Genomic DNA, 18655 nt, shown 5'->3' with positions numbered 1-18655 from the left:
ATCCCCTCACTGGAAAAGGTCAACACATTGCCGACCCTCATTGGGGACTTCTCTGCACATCAACACACTTCTCAACTCTTTACCTTTCAAGTTTGCTTTAACTTTCTCAATTTCTCTTTAAAGATCTCTTTACCAAGTTACTGTGATTTATTTGTATTACTCTCATTAGACTAATTGAACATAGCATTAATACACACTTTGATCGAGTGTTTTGAACTTTGGTGTAAAAAATTTGCTTTGAATGCTATTTATATTATTAATTTGTGTTCTTCAATGTTTTCAACTGAATTCTACTTAAAATAAGTACAACTGAGTAGCTGTAATTCTATGTATTCTTAAATGTTTTCAACTGAAAACTACTGTAATTATTAAATTCAACTCTGTTGCTCTAATTATATTTATTTTTATGAAATGTTTTCAACTGAAAACTACTGTAATTATTATTCAACTCTTGCTGTAATTATATTTATTTTTATGAAATGTTTTTTATTTAAATGCTTGTCAAAATAAATAGTTTTGAGTGCATTTGTTGTTGAGTGATTAATTTACCTGTGAGTTAAGACTTTAAATACTGTCAGCTGCATGTGGGCCACATAAGGGCCGGTAGATTTTAACAGAACTCAACCATACTAAAGTTGCATACCAGGCCCACATATGGGCCACATGAATTTGTAGTATTTGGCTCATGCTTGGTGGAGTTATGGCAGTCCTTAGGTTCAGTTCTGGCAAAGGAGATGTGGGCCATATCTGGGCCGGCAAACACAAACTAATCTGGGCCACAGCTCAGCTGTTTATCTGGCCCACATCTTTGCCAAAGGTAATTTGCTGACTGGGTTTCCACTACAGCGGCAAAAGTCCGCTCAGTGCCGCTGGCAACGCTATAACGCCTCCGCTTTGGGGTGTGTCATTGCGAGTGTGTTTAATCGAAGTTTTTTTCAACACACGGACAGTATAATCACCAGAAATGCACGCGATTACATTTACAAATAGACAAGCTTTGTTTCCAAATGCATCAAGCAAAGATCCTTTCAATTTTATAAACTTTTATAAACCCAGCCAATATAATCACAATGAACACATCCAAAATAAAATCTTTAACATATATAAAACAACTGCAAAGCGTCTAATTGGTAAACAAAATGATTTACGCACTAAATCCAGCATAAACTCCAGCACAATTTGCATATTTTTAAACTCTCAAAACAGACGTCACATCCCGAACCTCACAGCAATTGGCTGCCGACCGCGTTTTTCGCTTGATATTTGCATAAAGTCAAAAACTGCCCAACCTTTTTTAACGCTCTCGGTCGCTCTAAACGCTTACTCCGGTACGCTGTCAATCCCAAAATGCACTGCGCGAGCGTGAAGCTCGACTTCCATAGGAATGAATTGAAAACGCTCGCTCCGCTCCGCTCGCACCGCGCCAGTGGAAACGCACCGTAACATTAGAGCGACAGCACTACCAACGTCCACAAGCGACTAGCGACATACAGCGACAAAATCTGACAAGTTAAAACAATATGACCTTTTCAGCTCATCATAAACCTGAACATGGGAGGCCCCTGAACTTGGGAGGCCCCTGAACTTGGGAGGCCCCTGGGCTTCAGCCCAGGTAAGCCCGTGCATTAATGCGGGCTTGGCCACGACAACCAAGTGAGTCTCCTGAATAGAAAGATACATATACATTTATATCATACAGTTGAGTAAAAATCACTGTCACTCAAGTCTTCTTCACTGTGGTGTGTTCTGGAGATTGGTTTGTAATGATCTGAGCTAGTCATATGACTGTTAGTTCTACTGTGTTAAGCACTTTTTGGTTAAGTATATATGGCCTTTGACCTGAGCATCCTTAGTCTGCATTTCTCTGTACATTTAATGTTGAAAATACCCATTACATAAAATATTTCTATCACACATGCTTCTGTACTTACAGCACTACAGAAACTTTCCCTGCATACTGAAAGAAGCCTTGCATCCTAACCATGTATTTGCAGAATTGCTAGACGACCCTGGATCGGAGGAATGAGTTTATGACAACAACACATCATCACTGACAACATACCATTCAATAACATAAATAGGGTGAGTTTATCCAAAATTAGCAATCTCCTGAACCGGAATCAGATCCGAATGAAGCAGCTCTACGGATTTGAATGAAATTCTCACAGAATGAAATAACTTTGCTATGAATACATACAAGTAAGCTATATCGTTCTTATTGACTGCTCTGTGTGTTCATATTTGACAATGTGTTGTCGTGTTTTTCGGAGAGTTATGGAACTAGAAGCTGCTGCAGAACATCATGATTTCATCTATACTGATGAGGTCAGATTTAACCTATGCAAAACCAGACTTAGGAGAAGAAACTTCATCGGGCACCGTGCCATCATCAGTGTCCCAGGGCAGCGTAGTGGAAACATCACAATGTGTGCAGCCATTAGTCACAATGGTGTCCTTCATCATCAAGCCACTCTCGGTCCTTATATTGCTGCTCTGTTTTGTGTTGATTTTGCTTTACATTTTTTCTGTTTCTTTTTTTTTTAAAGTTGTCTTTATCTACAGTACTGTGCAAAAGTCTTAGGCATGTTACTATCCCCCACCCAAAAAAATGGTTTTAAGTCAGTTATGTATATCTTTTGCTGTAGTGTGTCAGTGGGAAATATCAGTTTACATTTCCAAACATTCTTTTTGCCATTAATTGTAATAATCCAGTGAGATTTGTGTATGCACAAGGAGTCTGACAACAGCCGGTATGATCTGATCTCACCATCATCGAGTCCGTCTGTGATTACATGAAGAAACTGAAGAAACTGAGACAGACTAAATCCAGAAGAACTGCGGGAACGTCTCCGAGACGCTTGAAGAAACCTTCCTGCAAAGCTACAGGACTGGGAAAAGCACTGGCACTTGTGTTAAAATGCTGTAAAGTGAGAATGCTTTCAAAAATAAAATCACAAATTGAATTTATTTATGATTAAACTTCTATTAACTAATTCAAATCAATATATGGTGTAACATGCCTAAGACTTTTGCACAGTACTGTACATTTGGCCAGAAGTAATGCTCTCTGCTCGTCTTTGCCTTTGTATCTTCTAATATCATTGTATTTTATTTTGTTGATTTCCATTTTGCATAGAGCGCTACGCTCTGCCTTTGGGTTTGTTTTGCAGCTCATTATTTATTTTGTGTGGCTTGTTTGATTTCTTTGCTATTTCCTATTAGGAGTGGTGACACTGGTTTTGTTTCACACGATCCTTGTGTTGTATGTTTTTGTTGGCTTTTTGATTTATTTTATTATATTTTGTTGAACGCAACTTTGTTGTTTTTCTTTTGTATTTTTCTAGTTTTTTGTATTTTTGTTTTGCTGCTTAGTTTATTTTCTTGCAAACTGTTAAAACCAATTCTGTCTCTTTTGCATTTTTCTAACTCTGCTGAATTTATTCATTGTCATTTGAGGGCAAATAGGCCTTGCCCATTTCTTTTGCAGTTTTGTTAATTCTTATTTGGTGTTTTGTTTTTGTCATTTAATTTATTGTTAATTCAGCATGAGGGCAGTTCAGTGCCTTGTTTCTTAATTCTGTGTGCATTTTAGTGACTCTTTACTAAGATTGCTCTGTTCTTGTGTCACAGGATCTGGGTGCCAAAGGCAGAGAGGTAAGCCTCAGTTAGCTGGTGTTCCTGAGACCTTCTTAGAGCCAGACTCTTATGATGGGCTGTGCTTTGGCTGAGGCCTGATGTGTTTTAATGATTGTTTTAATAAAATGACTGTGATTTAATAAAGTTAATTGTTTTGCATTGTTACCCATAGGGGGGGGCGGGGGCGGCGGCGGCGCAGTGGATAAGACACATGCCTTTGGTGTGAGAGACCCGGGTTCGAATCCACTGTGAGACACCAATGTGTCCCTGAGCAAGACACCTAACCCCTAGTTGCTCCAGAGGCGTGCGACCTCTGACATATATAGCAATTGTAAGTCGCTTTGGATAAAAGCGTCAGCTAAATGAATAAATGTAAATGTACCCATGTCTCTGAGCTCTTATTTGGTGAACGAACTTGCATGTCCTTTAGAGACACTAATTTCTCTGGGTGGAATTCCCAGAGTGGCGTAGTTTGGCAGATTATTCTTTAAATTCACCCGCGGGTTGCCACACATAACAAACACAAAATCAAAAAGAAGAAACAAAAGGATTTAACAATATCAAAAGTAGCACTCCAATTCCTTAAAGTCTTTGCCTTTGCTCCATGAATGCGAGCTGTTGATAGCTCAAAAGAAATAATATCCAGCAGAGATAAGGCCCATACACGCCTGCTCATCGAATGTGGAGGAATCCAACGACTGACTAACATTATCTTTGCAGCAGTGAAAGCAGCGAAAAGTAAGTTTCTCTGTTGCGGAGACAATACAAGAAAGAAAAGTTGTGGAGCCATATCCTTATCTAACAGGAATGATATGGTAGCTGAGCAAGCTGAGACCAGAAAGGAAACAGTGTAGGGCATTTCCAGATTATTATTATTTTTTAAAATATGTACCAATTGCTCTCTGCGGATATAAATTACAATTCAGGGAAGGAGACAAATGCATATAGAAACATTTTAAAGATAGGTAGAGTATGCAGAAGTTTTCAATGGATCATCTGTTGATTTGGGTTTTTCAAGGATGTGATTGTCTCCTAAAAAAACAAAAACAAACAGAGATTCTAATTATTAGACCAAAACCCCCGCACATAATAATCTAGAATACTGTCTAACACTTGATGGATGTTCTGTCAAGTCTTCGTCGTCAGTTAGAAACCTGGATGTGCTCTTTGATACCAGGGCTGGACTGGGACAGAAAATCGGCCCTGGCATTTTGGCCCAGACTGGCCCACTACATATGATCATAAACACCACCCATCTTTGCATGCCTTTGAATATGTTTTTGTTTAACTCCTATTCATTAAAACCGCTAATGCCATGTAATGAGTGAGTATAAACGAGTGAGAGTTAACAGATGAAATAAGTACAAAATTATAATTTATTAATACAGTCGAACTATACTCCACAGTGATGAATCCAAAAAACAAGCTATAAGCTGCATTGACAGTGTTTCTCAAAGGAATTTTGGTAAAACTGTGGTGGGTGGACCTCTAGGGGGGTTTGGGGGCATGGTCCCCCTAAGAATTTTTTTTGCATTTTAATGTTAAATTCATCAATCTGGTGCAGTTTGAGGGTTCAAAATTAAAAGCTCCAACCCATATTCAGTGTGCAAGTATAACAAAGAAAACAAATCAAACCTCTTTTAATAACAGTGTCTGTCTATATTACACTACTACATAATAATAGTTATAATATTAATCTCATGATAGTAGCCTATATATTGTAAAAAATAATGCACCGAAAAATAAAGAAAACTTTCATAATTAGTTTTGTACTAATTTCTAAACTTGAAAGAGATAAGCACATGATCTTTTATTTTGACGGAAACTGCATCGAGCTTTTATTTTGGCGGAAAACATGGATACAAACGCGTCTCATTAAACTTCTAGTAAATTGCTGTAATTGTCAACTATGCAGATGTGGAAATAATCTGTAACCGGGTTATGGGTTCCTACACTCATAGCCAAAGTGTTTTGAAAGTAGTTCTGCTTACCGCGGACTCTACGTTACACTTTCTCATCTCTCTCTCCTGATCCTCCTGCTTGAAGGGCCTGTATCTATTTTTCACGCTATTTCTCTGCACATTCCTTGCGTTTCCTCTCCATCTCTCAGACTATTTTGACAGATACACACTTGACACTGCACGCTCACTCAAAGCCCAAAGGGGGAGGTGTTTAAAGATGTGATTGGGCCAGCCCACTGTCAATCAAGATAACAACCAATGGGCCGCTGATCTACGCGTTTCATGGGCCGGTCTGTCAGTGGAAAAAAAAACTAACGCTTACTTTTTTTTTGACCAATGCATTACACCGGCACTAACCCAGCGCCGTCAATTAAACAAAACAAAATGAATGGGCCGCCGATGTACGAGTTTTATGGGCCGTCAAAAAAAAAAAAAAAAAAAAAAAAAAAGTATGAGATGTATCGGCCCAAAAGCACGTCGGCCCACCGGGCATTTGCCCGGTATGCCAGATTACCAGTCCAGCCCTGTTTGATACCAATCTTCAATCAAATTAAATTACAGTTACTTAAATGTTAACAATTACAAAGGTGGTTACATCTGAATATTTTCTGTAAAAAGCTAGGATATGTTGAATAATATTATTTTTTTGCTCTGCCTGTTTTTGATGTGCACGATGCCTCCTGCCATTTAAAGGCTGTTTAGTAAAGCATTGCTATTATAATGCTTTGGGTTTGGTTCTCGTTTGAATTCGCAGCACATCACATCTGCCAATTACATCAATCCACATCGCAGCTGAAAGCTTTAGGCTACAACCTGCCTGAGATTTGCCCCCATGTGAGTGATAAAAATGCGTTCCAGTGCTGGAAATTAAACATTCATTTCACCCAGAAATCAGAAAAGGACGCAAATATATCAGTTCAGTGCAAAATATGTTTGCCAACTATTAAAATGCTTTCAACATCAATGGTTTCAATGTCGAACCCGAGGAAGCATCTGCAGGTATGTAACTTAGTAAGCAGTCATTGAATAAAGTAGGAAAGGCATTGCCTACTCCTGTCTGCCACACCATCCTACTTATTTGTATTCAAGACATATTTTAGCTCTGTATTGCTTAGTGCATGCCCTGTAGTTTAACTGTGTTAATCTCCATTCATGCTTGCTAGCCAAATACGTCTTTACCAGCCACACTTCTATTAAAGGGGTGGTTGATTATGATTTGACTTTTCTAACTTTAGTTAGTGTGTAATGTTGCTGTTTGATATTTGCTTTTAAAGAAATCACTTTTTAAGGACTAACAAACAGCTGGTAGAGAAACACAATGTTTTAAAAAAAGAAAAACAGGGACATTATAATTCTTCATTCAATCAGGGTATGAAGACAAAAATTCAAAAGGCCTCCCATTTTAATTTCATTAACAAAGTTAATGCAGTGAGTGTTTGCAAGTTTAAGAGAGAAACAACTAATGAATGTGAGAGTGTGTATCTGTCTGCATTTTGTCTGTAGTTCAGTGTTTTGCATGTGTGTGCACATTTTGTGTTTATTTACAATTATAGGCATTTGCATTTGAGAAGTAAAGTTTAAAATAGACCTAAACATCCTCTCATAAATTATTTCTATTTCAGGTAATGAAAACTTTTTTTTTTTTTTTGGTTCACAACAATGCCATCTAGTGGACTTTCTAGATACTTTCATCCCTAACAATGTATTGCTTGCAATGAATACTGTATTCAACAGTTACTTTTAACATGAAAAAGACATTGCATGGAACTTTCAATGCAGCTTACAAAATAAATGACCTTCCTGAGGATTTTTATTAAATTTTTTTTCAGATTTAATTTGTACACAAATGGCTTCAAAGATAAAGTGGCTGCATGGGGGCCAACATCTTACCTTTAGATTATTACGTGTGAGCAAAAACCTGTAGTCATGAGAACTGTTTTCTGTTTATAGCCGAACTGAACACATTCCATATTTGATGAACTTTACACAGGATTTGAATCTACACTGAACTGACCTCAGCTGATAAATGACATTTATCTTTTGTTACAGCTACACGTGTATTACGGCGAACCTCAGTCTGCTTTGTACCCAAATCAGGATATTGCTTTTATACCACGCCGTAAATATGTTCATCATGGATCTCGCCGGAGTTTTAAAAATGTCTCTCCGAGTGCAGTTCCATCTATTTGGACTACGAACCCTCATCCTCCAAGGAAACACATTCAGACTGTTGATCACATTGTGTTAGCTAAGCTAACCAAGGCGACTACCACTAACAATTGCAAAATGTTTTGAATGAAAGATTAAAAGGATAAACAATGCAGATTTATTTTTAATCTGTGATCATATTTACCAGACGTGCCAATAATTCTGACCACAGCTGTATATTAACCTACATGTTTTGTCTCTTGGAAATACACATTTGACAGTATAGCTTCAGTTAGCTTGATGTAAATTTATTTTCATTAACACAAACAGTAACATCTGTAACGTTTTAACAACCTAATTTTTAAAGGTAAAATATAAATATTCTTTATGAGTAAGAACTACTCTCATTAAAGATAACCATTGGTTTCTGTAATTTACCCTATATTTCATTACTCCTTTAATATTTAACATGTCTACATTAATATCATAACATTTTATATGAATAGGCTATCCCACATTTCTACCATGTTTACAGTAAGTGTTATTACAGTAAATCCATGGTAAATGTTTGTGATTTGTGGATTGAAAAGTATTCTAACTGGATTGTTGTCGCACCATGTTCCTCCTGTTTTCCCTGTCAGTGTTGTTAAGAATGTCAGCTCTTTGTTTCACTAAAATCTAGTGCTGTCACCTTGTGTTGACACTGTGAAACTGCATGATTTATTAAATATGTGTGGTCTTTAAAGGGTTAGTTCACCCAAAAATGAAAATTCTGTCAGTAATTACTCTCCCTCATGTTGTTCCAACACCGTAAGACTTTTGTTCATCTTCAACACAAATTAAGATATTTTTGATTAAATCTGAGAGCTGGATCACTCCTCCATAGGCTTCTAAGGAATTGGAACTTGCTGATCCAGAAAATGTATTAAAGACATCGTTAAAATAGTCCAAGTGACTCCAGTGGCTCAACCTTAAGTTTATAAAGAGACGAGAATACTTTTTGTGCACAAAAAATAAAATAAAAATAACGACTTTATTCCACTTTTCATTTCCTTCTCTCTGGGCCTCGAGTATTTTCACGTAGTATAACTGCGCAGCGCTTCTGTGTTGTACGTCACACGCATCACACACATGACCAGCATTGGCCAATAGTGAGCCTACGTGTGACGTACAACACAGAAGCGCTGCGCTGTTACACTACGTGAACTCACTCGAGGCCCAGAGAGAAGGAAATGAATAGTGGAATAAAATCGTTATTTTTGTTTACTTTTTTTTTGCGCACAAAAAGTATTCTCGTCGCTTTATAAACTTAAGATTGAGCCACTGTGGTCGCTTGGACTATTTTAACGATGTCTTTAATACATTTTCCGGGCCAGCAAGTTCCAATTCCTTAGAAGCCTATGGAGGAGTGATCCAGCTCTCGGATTTAATAAAAAATATCTTAATTTGTGTTCCGAAGATGAACGAAAGTCTTACGGGGTTGGAACAACATGAGGGAGAGTAATTACTGACAGAATTTTCATTTTTGGGTGAACTAACCCTTTAAGCTGCAGGCCTTTGAAATTCATCCCCGGGCCGGACTTTGGCAGCACATCTTGGCCATCCTGGATAACATCAGGTAGTGGCTAGAGAGGCTCAGATGCTGGCAGAGGTGGTTGCAGATCAGATCCTGGCTGTTGTAGGGGCTTCCCTGAGAGGGGAACATTGAGGTTCCTGACCTAACCATGGTCATAATGGATCAGGTAGAGGGGCAGGAGGACCAAACACCTGTGTGATAATCTGTGATGTGACTGTCCCAGCTCGTACTTCCTCAGGCCATTTAGAATGGAGATCATAGATGACCACCAAAATGTGCTGATGACGAGGAACTCCATGGCCACGTACACTGTGTCCTCACAAATTTCTAGCTGAAGGCGCTCCCACGGGCTCACTGGCCATAGAATGGTCTGCAGAGAAGTTGGGGCTGGTAGTCCAGTCTTTTTCCTTTTTCAATCCATCGATAGGACATGTGCACTACTGTAAAGATGTCCATGGAGACACAAACATCACTCCAACATGACAGCACTAGAGTAAACATCAGGGGAGTGGCCTGCACTAGTCAGAAAACTAGACTCTCTCTGCATGTGAATCCTTTAGCATATTTCAGATTTCTGAGATGTTTTTGGAAAGTATAAGAAAGAGCATACGTGGTTGACGTCTGAAATTTCCTCACAGCACTTTTAACAGAGTAAAGACGACATGTTGCACAATGAAAGATCAGAGAAAGCTAAACTTGTCAAAATATCTTTCCGTTCACTAATTTGACTCTAATCAGCAGAAATCCAAATTAGGCAAATCAAGCCTGTAGTCATCTACAATGGCTGAAGGAAAAGCTTAGTAAAAATATCCTAAATCATTTTTGTTAAACTATTTAAAAAATACTTTAGTGTATTATATAGCATGTTATCACTCTTAGAAACTGCAATTTATAATATATATTTTATTTTGTTGTATCATTTTCATTATTCACACTGGATAATTCATCACTAAAATAGGTAAATAATTTATTGTATTACCAATACCGATGGTTTAGTATTATAATGAAGCTACTGAATAATGAATACAGACTGTAAATGGTACTCATTAACTGAGGTATACAATTGCTGACCATGTCATGACATGTTATGGTCAAAGTTATATTTTAAAGGCACATCTGCAACTACACAAGCCTTTTAAATCCTTAATGAGTTAAATGTTATAAAAAATATACTAGCATTCAAAAATGTGTTCATAAAAGTCTTTGGATAGTTAAATGCATCTATCTGTACAGAATGTAAACTGCAGCTGGGCTTTCATTAAAAAATATATTTTTTTATACACACACAAACACAAGCAGCAGCATAGAGCACACACACACTTTTCTATTAGATGTGGGATATTATTTGTATCCCTGTCAGATGGATATGGCTGGAGTATTTGGGTAATAGTATCATTGCTGGTACAGTATGTTGACCCTGTGTCTGATCTCGAAGGCCTTTTACTCTCCCACAGTCAAGTTCATAAGTCTTCTGCTTTGTAGAGTGACACAATACTGCTTCCTCTGAGCTTGCAGTAAATCATCCACACTTACAGATTAATTGTCCATTCTACAGACTTGAAACAGGCTATATGTTACAGGTCACTCCTGCATCTTCTACGTGACCACAGTTGGTTTTCGCCCATCCTGAGAATTTACACTGGTGAATAGAGTCTTCAGTACCAACACAAGCAACATCATCCATCCAGATTAACCCAGTGCCTAAAAGAGAAAGAAAACTGAATCTCATACATCTCTTCAATCTTTATGGTTTTATGTCATATAACAATGGCCATGCATTTTACACATTTGACAAATGCTTTTATCCAAATTATATTTGAGTTCTACAATACATAGAATAACTTCATACACTGCCTAGCAATTAAACCCATGACAGTACTGTAGAGTGCAGTGAATATTTGCAAGCATGTCTTTTGCTGCCTTAACCTTGTAATGACTCTGACCTTGTCCAAACCGGCCTGTTTTGTGGATTTCTTTGGCACCACGGTACCCCAGCATCCTGCACACAACGTCTCCATCTTTTATGTCCCAAACGTCATCGCACACTGTCCCCCATCGAAGCTCATGGAGCACTTCCACTCGACCCTCATGAGGCCCGGAGCCGTTGACAAGCCTTACCAGAGTTTCTTCAACTGAAATATATACATTCATTGCAGAATGATTCTATTACACATTACATCTTACAGAGAAACAGACATATAAAAAAATCCCATTTAAATATCAATCCCACTTTATATTCGGTGTCTTTATCTCTAGGGATGCCCTCGATTAAAGATTTTTCTAGCTGACTATTAGTCATTCATTTAAGCGATTAGTCGACAAATCATACGAATATATTACAGTTTTTTTCAAATTGCTTACACTTAAGCAACTAAAAAAGACACGTGTTGTGCACCCGCCTATAGGCGCATATTAATAATGCTCCCTTTAAATAATAAAAGCCTGTATTCAAAAGCAATATAAAAGCAATATTTTTTTTTTGTTATTTAAAGGGCGCATTAGTAATATGTGCCAATAGGTGGGTGCACAATGCATGTACAATCAGCTTATTAAACGCACAAGGCACACAAACTAGCCAAATCTACAAAATAAAAGGATTACAATGTAAAAGATTAATATTGTGTACATAAAGATATGGTGGAATCCGGCTTGTCCTGTAGATGGTCTGCTTGCTCGATTTAACCTTGTGCATGAGCAGATCCGTTTCCTCTCTGGAGAAGCATTCAGTCTTTACACTTGCAAATTCCGCCACGTAATTAGCGAATCCGCCATGGCGCAAGTGCAGCTGGCTTTTAAAGAGAGTGGGAAATGACACTCTGACTGGTTTATTACATGTTACACCCAAAACACACCCATTACTCATTAAGAGAATAAGGACAACCCTTTTAGACCATGCACCAGGCGCGCCGAACATTTTTCCCGTCGTTAAACTAGCAAAAGTGGATTCGAATACACCGTAAGTGCACTTACGCCATGCGCTTTAGACCATGAGCTTAGATCATTAAAATAGGGCCCCATGTTTTGTGCTCTCCAGCGTTTCAATATCATCAATGGCTTTATGTCACTGCTTTTGACTGCTATTCAAGACATACGACTGTGGTCCCATAAGCAGGGTTTGAGACATATTATCCTCCTTAACCTATAACAGTGATCAGAGAAGGAGATTTTGATTTTGTTGTCAGACTGATGCAGATTTCACACAGTTGTTTTAGTCCCTGGTGTCGGGGTCAGATGATAAGAGCAAGTTCATGCAGAGAGATTTTAATGTTCAAAGTTGAACCTTTCATGACATTAATGCAGAACACACTGAGTATTGTAGATCAATGAGATGGTATAGTCAGAAAACATCTCGTAAATATGTAACAGCTGTGTGACTCCTGGCAGCAAACACACACCCACACAGCTGATTAAAGCCATATGAATGGGCCATCAGAAGGGTGTGCTCAGAGACTTTTAAGAGAGTTTAAGAAAATAAGTACAGAGAATGAAAGACTGCATTAAAATCAAAATGTTAATGGTAAAGAAAGTGGACAACTGCTTGAAAGTAGGTGATACATTTATTAAAACTGTCTCAGTGATTGCTCACTGCATTGCAGAGTCTGTCAATAAACTGTTTTTGAGCTGAGTGAAATCTGTGCCGAACCAATCACCGGTGATCACAGTGAGATGCATGCTCTGATGTCATGCTGATATATGCCAAAAAACTCACGATGACGAGGCGGCCGTTGCTCTCCAGCAACTGCGCTGATGGATGGGAAAGGACTTGCTGATGACACAGCTAAATGCTCATTGGTTTAAAGAACTGTGATGCATTGTTCTCATCTAAAATGTGTGATTTTGTAACACTGATAATTTTTTTGTGTGTATAAATTATTTGTGAATATTCCCAAATACTCTGACAATGCAGTTTCTGTATGGGACAGGTGACTGTTGCCATATTTATTCCCCCTTTCAGGTGAAATTAAGTACTTTGGGTGTCATCATATTCATTTTTTTATTATTAAAATAAGAAATTATTATTATTTAATTATTTATTTTATTTCCCCCCCACCAAACTAAGCTACTGAACATTCAGCCAATTTGAGCCAATATTCACAGTTTATGTGCTTCCCAAATCAGAGGATCTGTGTAATCTGTGAAGAAACACAGCAACATATTTAAACCATGCCGCTTTTTAGACAGTATATACATTTGATTGTCATCAAATTATGCCTAATCTTTTAAGGCAAATTAAGATTTTTTTTTCCATCTGGAGTTCTTTTCACGGGTGTAATCAAGGGGGCAAGTAGACAGTGGTCATGTATTAAATCTTTTGAACAAAAAAATGATTATAAATTATAAGAGAATCTCAAAGGATGCAATCATTAAAAAATTATGACTTGACTTTAACATACATTAACAAAATACTTTCACAAAGCATAATTTGTAGTAAAAACATAAATACAATGTTATAATGTAGCATGTTTATTTTCTGCATGAATCAAATGTTCACCTGTTTTCCCTCCTTTGTCTCCACGCTCTCCCTTCTCTCCTTTCGGTCCTCTTTCTCCTCTCATACCTGCAGGTAAAACAGAGATTTCCATTCAAAAATCATTCTTTTGTGATCAGGGGAATGATGGAAATTATACAATTTGCTAGTCGCAAGGAGCATGAGTTCCTGGTGGGTTAGTATGGCGCTACCAATAGGACCTGTTCTTCGTCCTCCCTGACTTTGAACAACATCTGTGTAATACCAATAGCAAAAGCACTAGCAACTCGAGGCAATTGATATGCCAATGTAGGTCCAGTGAGACGGGTTGGGAGACGCTAGACAGGCCTCCAAACTCAGTACGAGTAGCACCAGAGGAACAACCAGCGAAGTGGAGCAAAGGCGGCATTTTGGGAAGCTGATTCTGTGGCTGTGGGTGTACTGGAATACCTACCTTGCTCCATAAACCCCAACTGGAACTGGCCAGCAGTGTTGGGTGTAACGCGTTAAAAAGTACAAAGCGTTACTGTAATAATATTACTTTTTTCAGTAACTAGTAGTGTAAGGCATTACTCGTCTGAAAATAGTAATATTATTACAGTTTTCCCGAGCTAGTTACTTGCGTTACATTTGCCAGTAGCACCTTCATCACACACAAGGCACACAACACAGAGAACAGAAGGGAAGGGGAGGAGGGCGTGAATGGAACAGTGATTGGTCTGGGTTTGGCACGAGGTATCATTTACCATCACCGATTGGTCGACACGCGGCAGTTAAGGCCAATCAGGGATGACTTCCCTAATGAATATTCATAAGTCTTCCCCTACCATCCTGGGAAAAAAAATAAAGCGCCCCGGACGCGCGCGCGCAGCCCGTTCACTCTCACCGCCTTCAAACAACACGAGCGCTGTATTGCTCTCTCTCCCTCGCGCATATAGTAAAAGGTCGGAAGACCGGTTGTGTTTTATAGACAATTCTGCATATAAATGACTTTTAATAGGGCTTGAATTACAACCTGAAACTGCGCATGCGCGGGTAAAACTGCTGTGGTGAAACTGTGGCTCTGCGGCTCTGCAGACAGATATTATTGGGACAGATGGGGAAAAATGGAAGCGTCAACAACGGCAAGTACAAGTACAGTTGTTTGTAGTTATTTGTGCTAGACAGTGCCAGTCTGTTGTTGGCGTAATAAAGACCCTAAAGAACACTCCTCCTTTGTATGTTCTCCCTCCATCTGATGCATCTCACATTGATGCAAAAATGTAACTAGTAATATAACTAGTAATATAACTAGTTACTTTCTCCAGGGAGTAATAAAGTAAAGTAAGGCATTACTATTTTTGAGAGTAATATGTAATATGTAATATATTACTTTTTTGAGTAACTAGCCCCAACACTGCTGGCCAGTGATGGGTGAGGAAGCTGTGCATCCTTGAAAAACACCACGCTGACCTGTGCAGGGCTTTGCGAGGGTCGTAGACAGATATGAGAAGGCAACAAACTTGCATCTAATATGTCCAGGCTGCAGACTGTGTAACACAAGAAATTAGGAAGCAAATTTAGATGCAGCTGCCACTTGGGCTATTGGCAGAACAAGGAGAAAAGGGAACAAAGGATTCTCCACTTGCCCCTCCAATGGGGTCGCTCGTCTTAGGGATGCTTCAAAGCCTTCTTGAGGTTCGTCTGATGAGCGAGCTATGTTGCATTTCCCCCAGAAGATCGACGCTGTGGCCGGGCTATAGGCTCGGACTATGGTGGAACTGGTGTGGCTGCCACAGGTAGATGCCTTCTTCAATGAGCAGACGGAGCAGGGTTTTTTTGTAGGTGGAATCACGCCAAAGGCAGATGTATGTCTGCACTGTTTGGCAAAGTCCACAACAGTGTTGCCCAAGAGGCCACCTTGCGATATTGGGGCGTCAAAAAAGTGAACCTTGCTGTGAGTCGTGTTTTGAGCCAAGATAGCAAACATCCAGCCCACCCTCGACAATCGACAGTTCGCCCTAATCTGGAGCCCCGAGTTAGAAATTTGGCTTGCCATGAGACAAGCTGCCTAACTCATCCAGGATCTCCACTTGGCCCTACGTGCAACACGAGGAATGGGAGGTCAGTGGGGATTTACTTGGCAGAAATGCTCCTAATGTTGTCCTCATGCTGCCCTCAGAGCTTGCCGCCGCGACCAGATAGCAGAAGGACCAGAACGGGTAGCGACTGAAGTGACTATCTCTCTAGCCAGAAAAGAGAGTTGTGAAAGTTACATTGCCATGGCCATGTTCTCATGATGGGAACATAAAACCATACACGAACACTGCCTCTGCATGGGTCAGACCAAACACAAAAGGCAGAGATTGTGGCCATCCAAGGACAAGAAATACTGACCGCACCCAGAAACACACAAGACAGAATGGCATCTTTAAAAAGACGCTCTCTGTCTGTGTTTGCTCTTTTAGGGAAGTCTGTTTTTTTTATTGCTGAAGTGCCCAGGGGAGCTCTTTGTGCTTATCTGTGCTTTAGAGAATGGAGAGCGACCGCAGCAATGTGTTGTGTACAGCAGCTTCGATAGAAGATTCCCTTGTGTAGAGGTGAATGGAAAGAGTGACTGCACACCACTCAGCTCCGAAGAAAAAAAATCTGAATGAGAGGAGCAAGCCACCTCCTTTTATACCCGTTTGTCAGGGGAGTGACATGCAAATTCTACTCACCAATTCTTATTTGCCTTTTCTCAAAGTATCAGAGGTGTTTGGGGCTCCCAAGTGCGACCTTTAGCATCAGTACATTGACCCAACGTCAAGGTGACTGACAGATAGGGAACACCAAATTCCAAGTGTCTGTTTCAGTGAATTCTGGTCATAGTGGTGAAATAAAGAAATAAACTGCATTTGTACTAACTGTGGTTTCTATGGCCACTTAGAGGATTTGGTAGGGTTTATGGAGGGACGTTGCAGTGATACATGTCTTTTAACACATTTTAAGATTCAGTCCATTTTTCTTGTAACTATAATCCTTTATAGATCATCTGTGGGAGCAGATTCAATATAGATCAGGGGTACTCAAAAGGCAGCCCCGCATCCAGTAGCGTGAATATTAGGCAGAGTGATTTTAATTTTAGATTTTGCAAATGTGTTTGTTACTCCTGACAAGTAAGTATCCTCTTAAAAGCATGAAAAACTAGCAATTTAAAAATGATATTTAGAATATATGTCAGTCATACACAGCCACAGGCTCACTCTTCTGGTCTGTAATAGTCAGCAGCAATCTCGGCCAATTCACACTGATCTTTCGCAGCTGTTTGTCACATGCTTTGAAAACATGACGCATCTATTGCAACGGACCACAACCAGTGTGGTCACATATCTTGTGAGGCCAAAGATCGTAGTGGATGTAAGTGAGGATGATTCTATTACAAAAACAAGGTTCTGAGGTCCAATAAACACCAGAATGAGGCAATGAAAATAGGAGAAATGGGTGGATTGTTTTGGTGGAAGTTGAGGAAAGATGAAGAGCGATTGGAGGATGGTATGGTGCTCTGGAGAACATTAGGGGAAATCATTATATGTTTTGGAAGGTGTTTAAGGAGCAGCACATGTTCGGAGAATGAGATCAGTGAGTTGGAGTTGGAGCTCAGACTGAAATTTAAATAAAGAGTGAAAATAGAAACAAAGAAGTAAGTAAAGCCTGAAGTCAGCTAGCTATTTTACCAGCCTAGAACCTCACACCCTGTCCAAACCAAGTTTCTAGTGACAAGTGAATTGTCTGTTCACAATGAACACAAAACTGTTGTGTGGCATAACACATTCATAGTAAATAAGAACATATTTGATGCTTTATGTAGAGTAAAGGATGTCTATATGTTGCAAAGAGAAAGCTATACCATCTAGCTTAGCATTCTCATTAATCTCAGTGGGAGTTTGCAATTTAAAATCTACCTATTATCTGTTTGCTAAGTGTTTTTGGTCAAACACCTGAACCTGAAGGTCATGAAACTTATAATCCCAGAACTAAAGGAAAATTACATCATGACATCATGTTTGAAACTCCAAGAACACACACAGTCCTCCTTCACTTGTTTCTATACTGCATTGTGACATAATGCAGCCTCTAAATATTAGTCAATTTTACGCTTTTAGGAACCCCTTAAAAAGAATACCACAGAAATAGAATCTTATTTTCTTATTACACATTCCTGGTATAATTGTGGATGAAATGTCACATTAGAAAAGTAAAATGTCTGGAAACACATTTCATGTTGAGTAGTGTAGCACTAGGCTAACTGAAACAAAGATAAAGGGTGAGAAAAAAAGAAGAAGGATATAAACCTGTGTACCTAGCAAAACACTTGTTTTAATCAAAGCTTAATACAGTGAACAATAAATATTTAAACTGTGTTTACACTTTAATGTGTGTGAGTACAGGTTTGACTATACTTGTGAGGTCCAAAATCTCCTCACTGATAGACCTTACCAGACTTTTTTACAGTAAAATACTGGTGAATTTACTGTTAATTGTACAGTTATTTACTATAATCTACAGTATGTTACTGTAAAGATACCATGCACTAAATTAAAACTCGAGTTAACTAATTTCATTTGCAGAAACCGACTGACTTAAATTTACCAACTGCGGTTTAAATTTATTAACTAATATTTCTAATGCACTAATAATGTGAGCAAAGTATTTCTGTAAAATTATTTCATTTGAGACCACTAAAAAAATATTTTAAATAATGAGATTTCCATTGGACCAGCAACTACACAATCACCGCCTCTTAAATAAAGCAACATGTAACACATCATCAATGTTTCTAGATCTTCTCCTGGACTAAAGCACATGCTCTACTCTTCAGCACAATGGTAACCCAAAAAAAACAAA

At 38.8% G+C, this 18655-nt stretch overlaps 1 protein-coding gene across 3 annotated transcripts in view; it reads right to left on the bottom strand.

The window, feature by feature from the left end:
- Window positions 1-10267: 10267 nt before the first annotated feature.
- scara5 (scavenger receptor class A, member 5 (putative)) overlaps window positions 10268-18655 on the bottom strand; it is a 41259-nt gene continuing 32871 nt past the window's right edge. The window contains exons 8-10 of one of the 3 annotated variants that reach the window (XM_081379660.1): window positions 13814-13879; window positions 11265-11453; window positions 10268-11022 (exon numbers count right to left, since the gene is read on the bottom strand). In XM_081379660.1, the coding sequence (XP_081235786.1) occupies window positions 10889-11022; window positions 11265-11453; window positions 13814-13879 (389 nt within the window). In that variant the 3' untranslated portion in view covers window positions 10268-10888. The remainder of the gene's footprint in view (window positions 11023-11264; window positions 11454-13813; window positions 13880-18655) is intronic. The other 2 variants (XM_081379662.1, XM_081379661.1) reach the window with 2 other exon arrangements.

Source organism: Scardinius erythrophthalmus (genome assembly GCF_964197995.2).
Source record: "Scardinius erythrophthalmus genome assembly, chromosome: 11".
NCBI classification, from domain to species: Eukaryota; Metazoa; Chordata; class Actinopteri; order Cypriniformes; family Leuciscidae; genus Scardinius; species Scardinius erythrophthalmus.
Note: the sequence above shows the minus strand (reverse complement) of the source record. Positions and strands in the feature narration are given on the sequence as shown.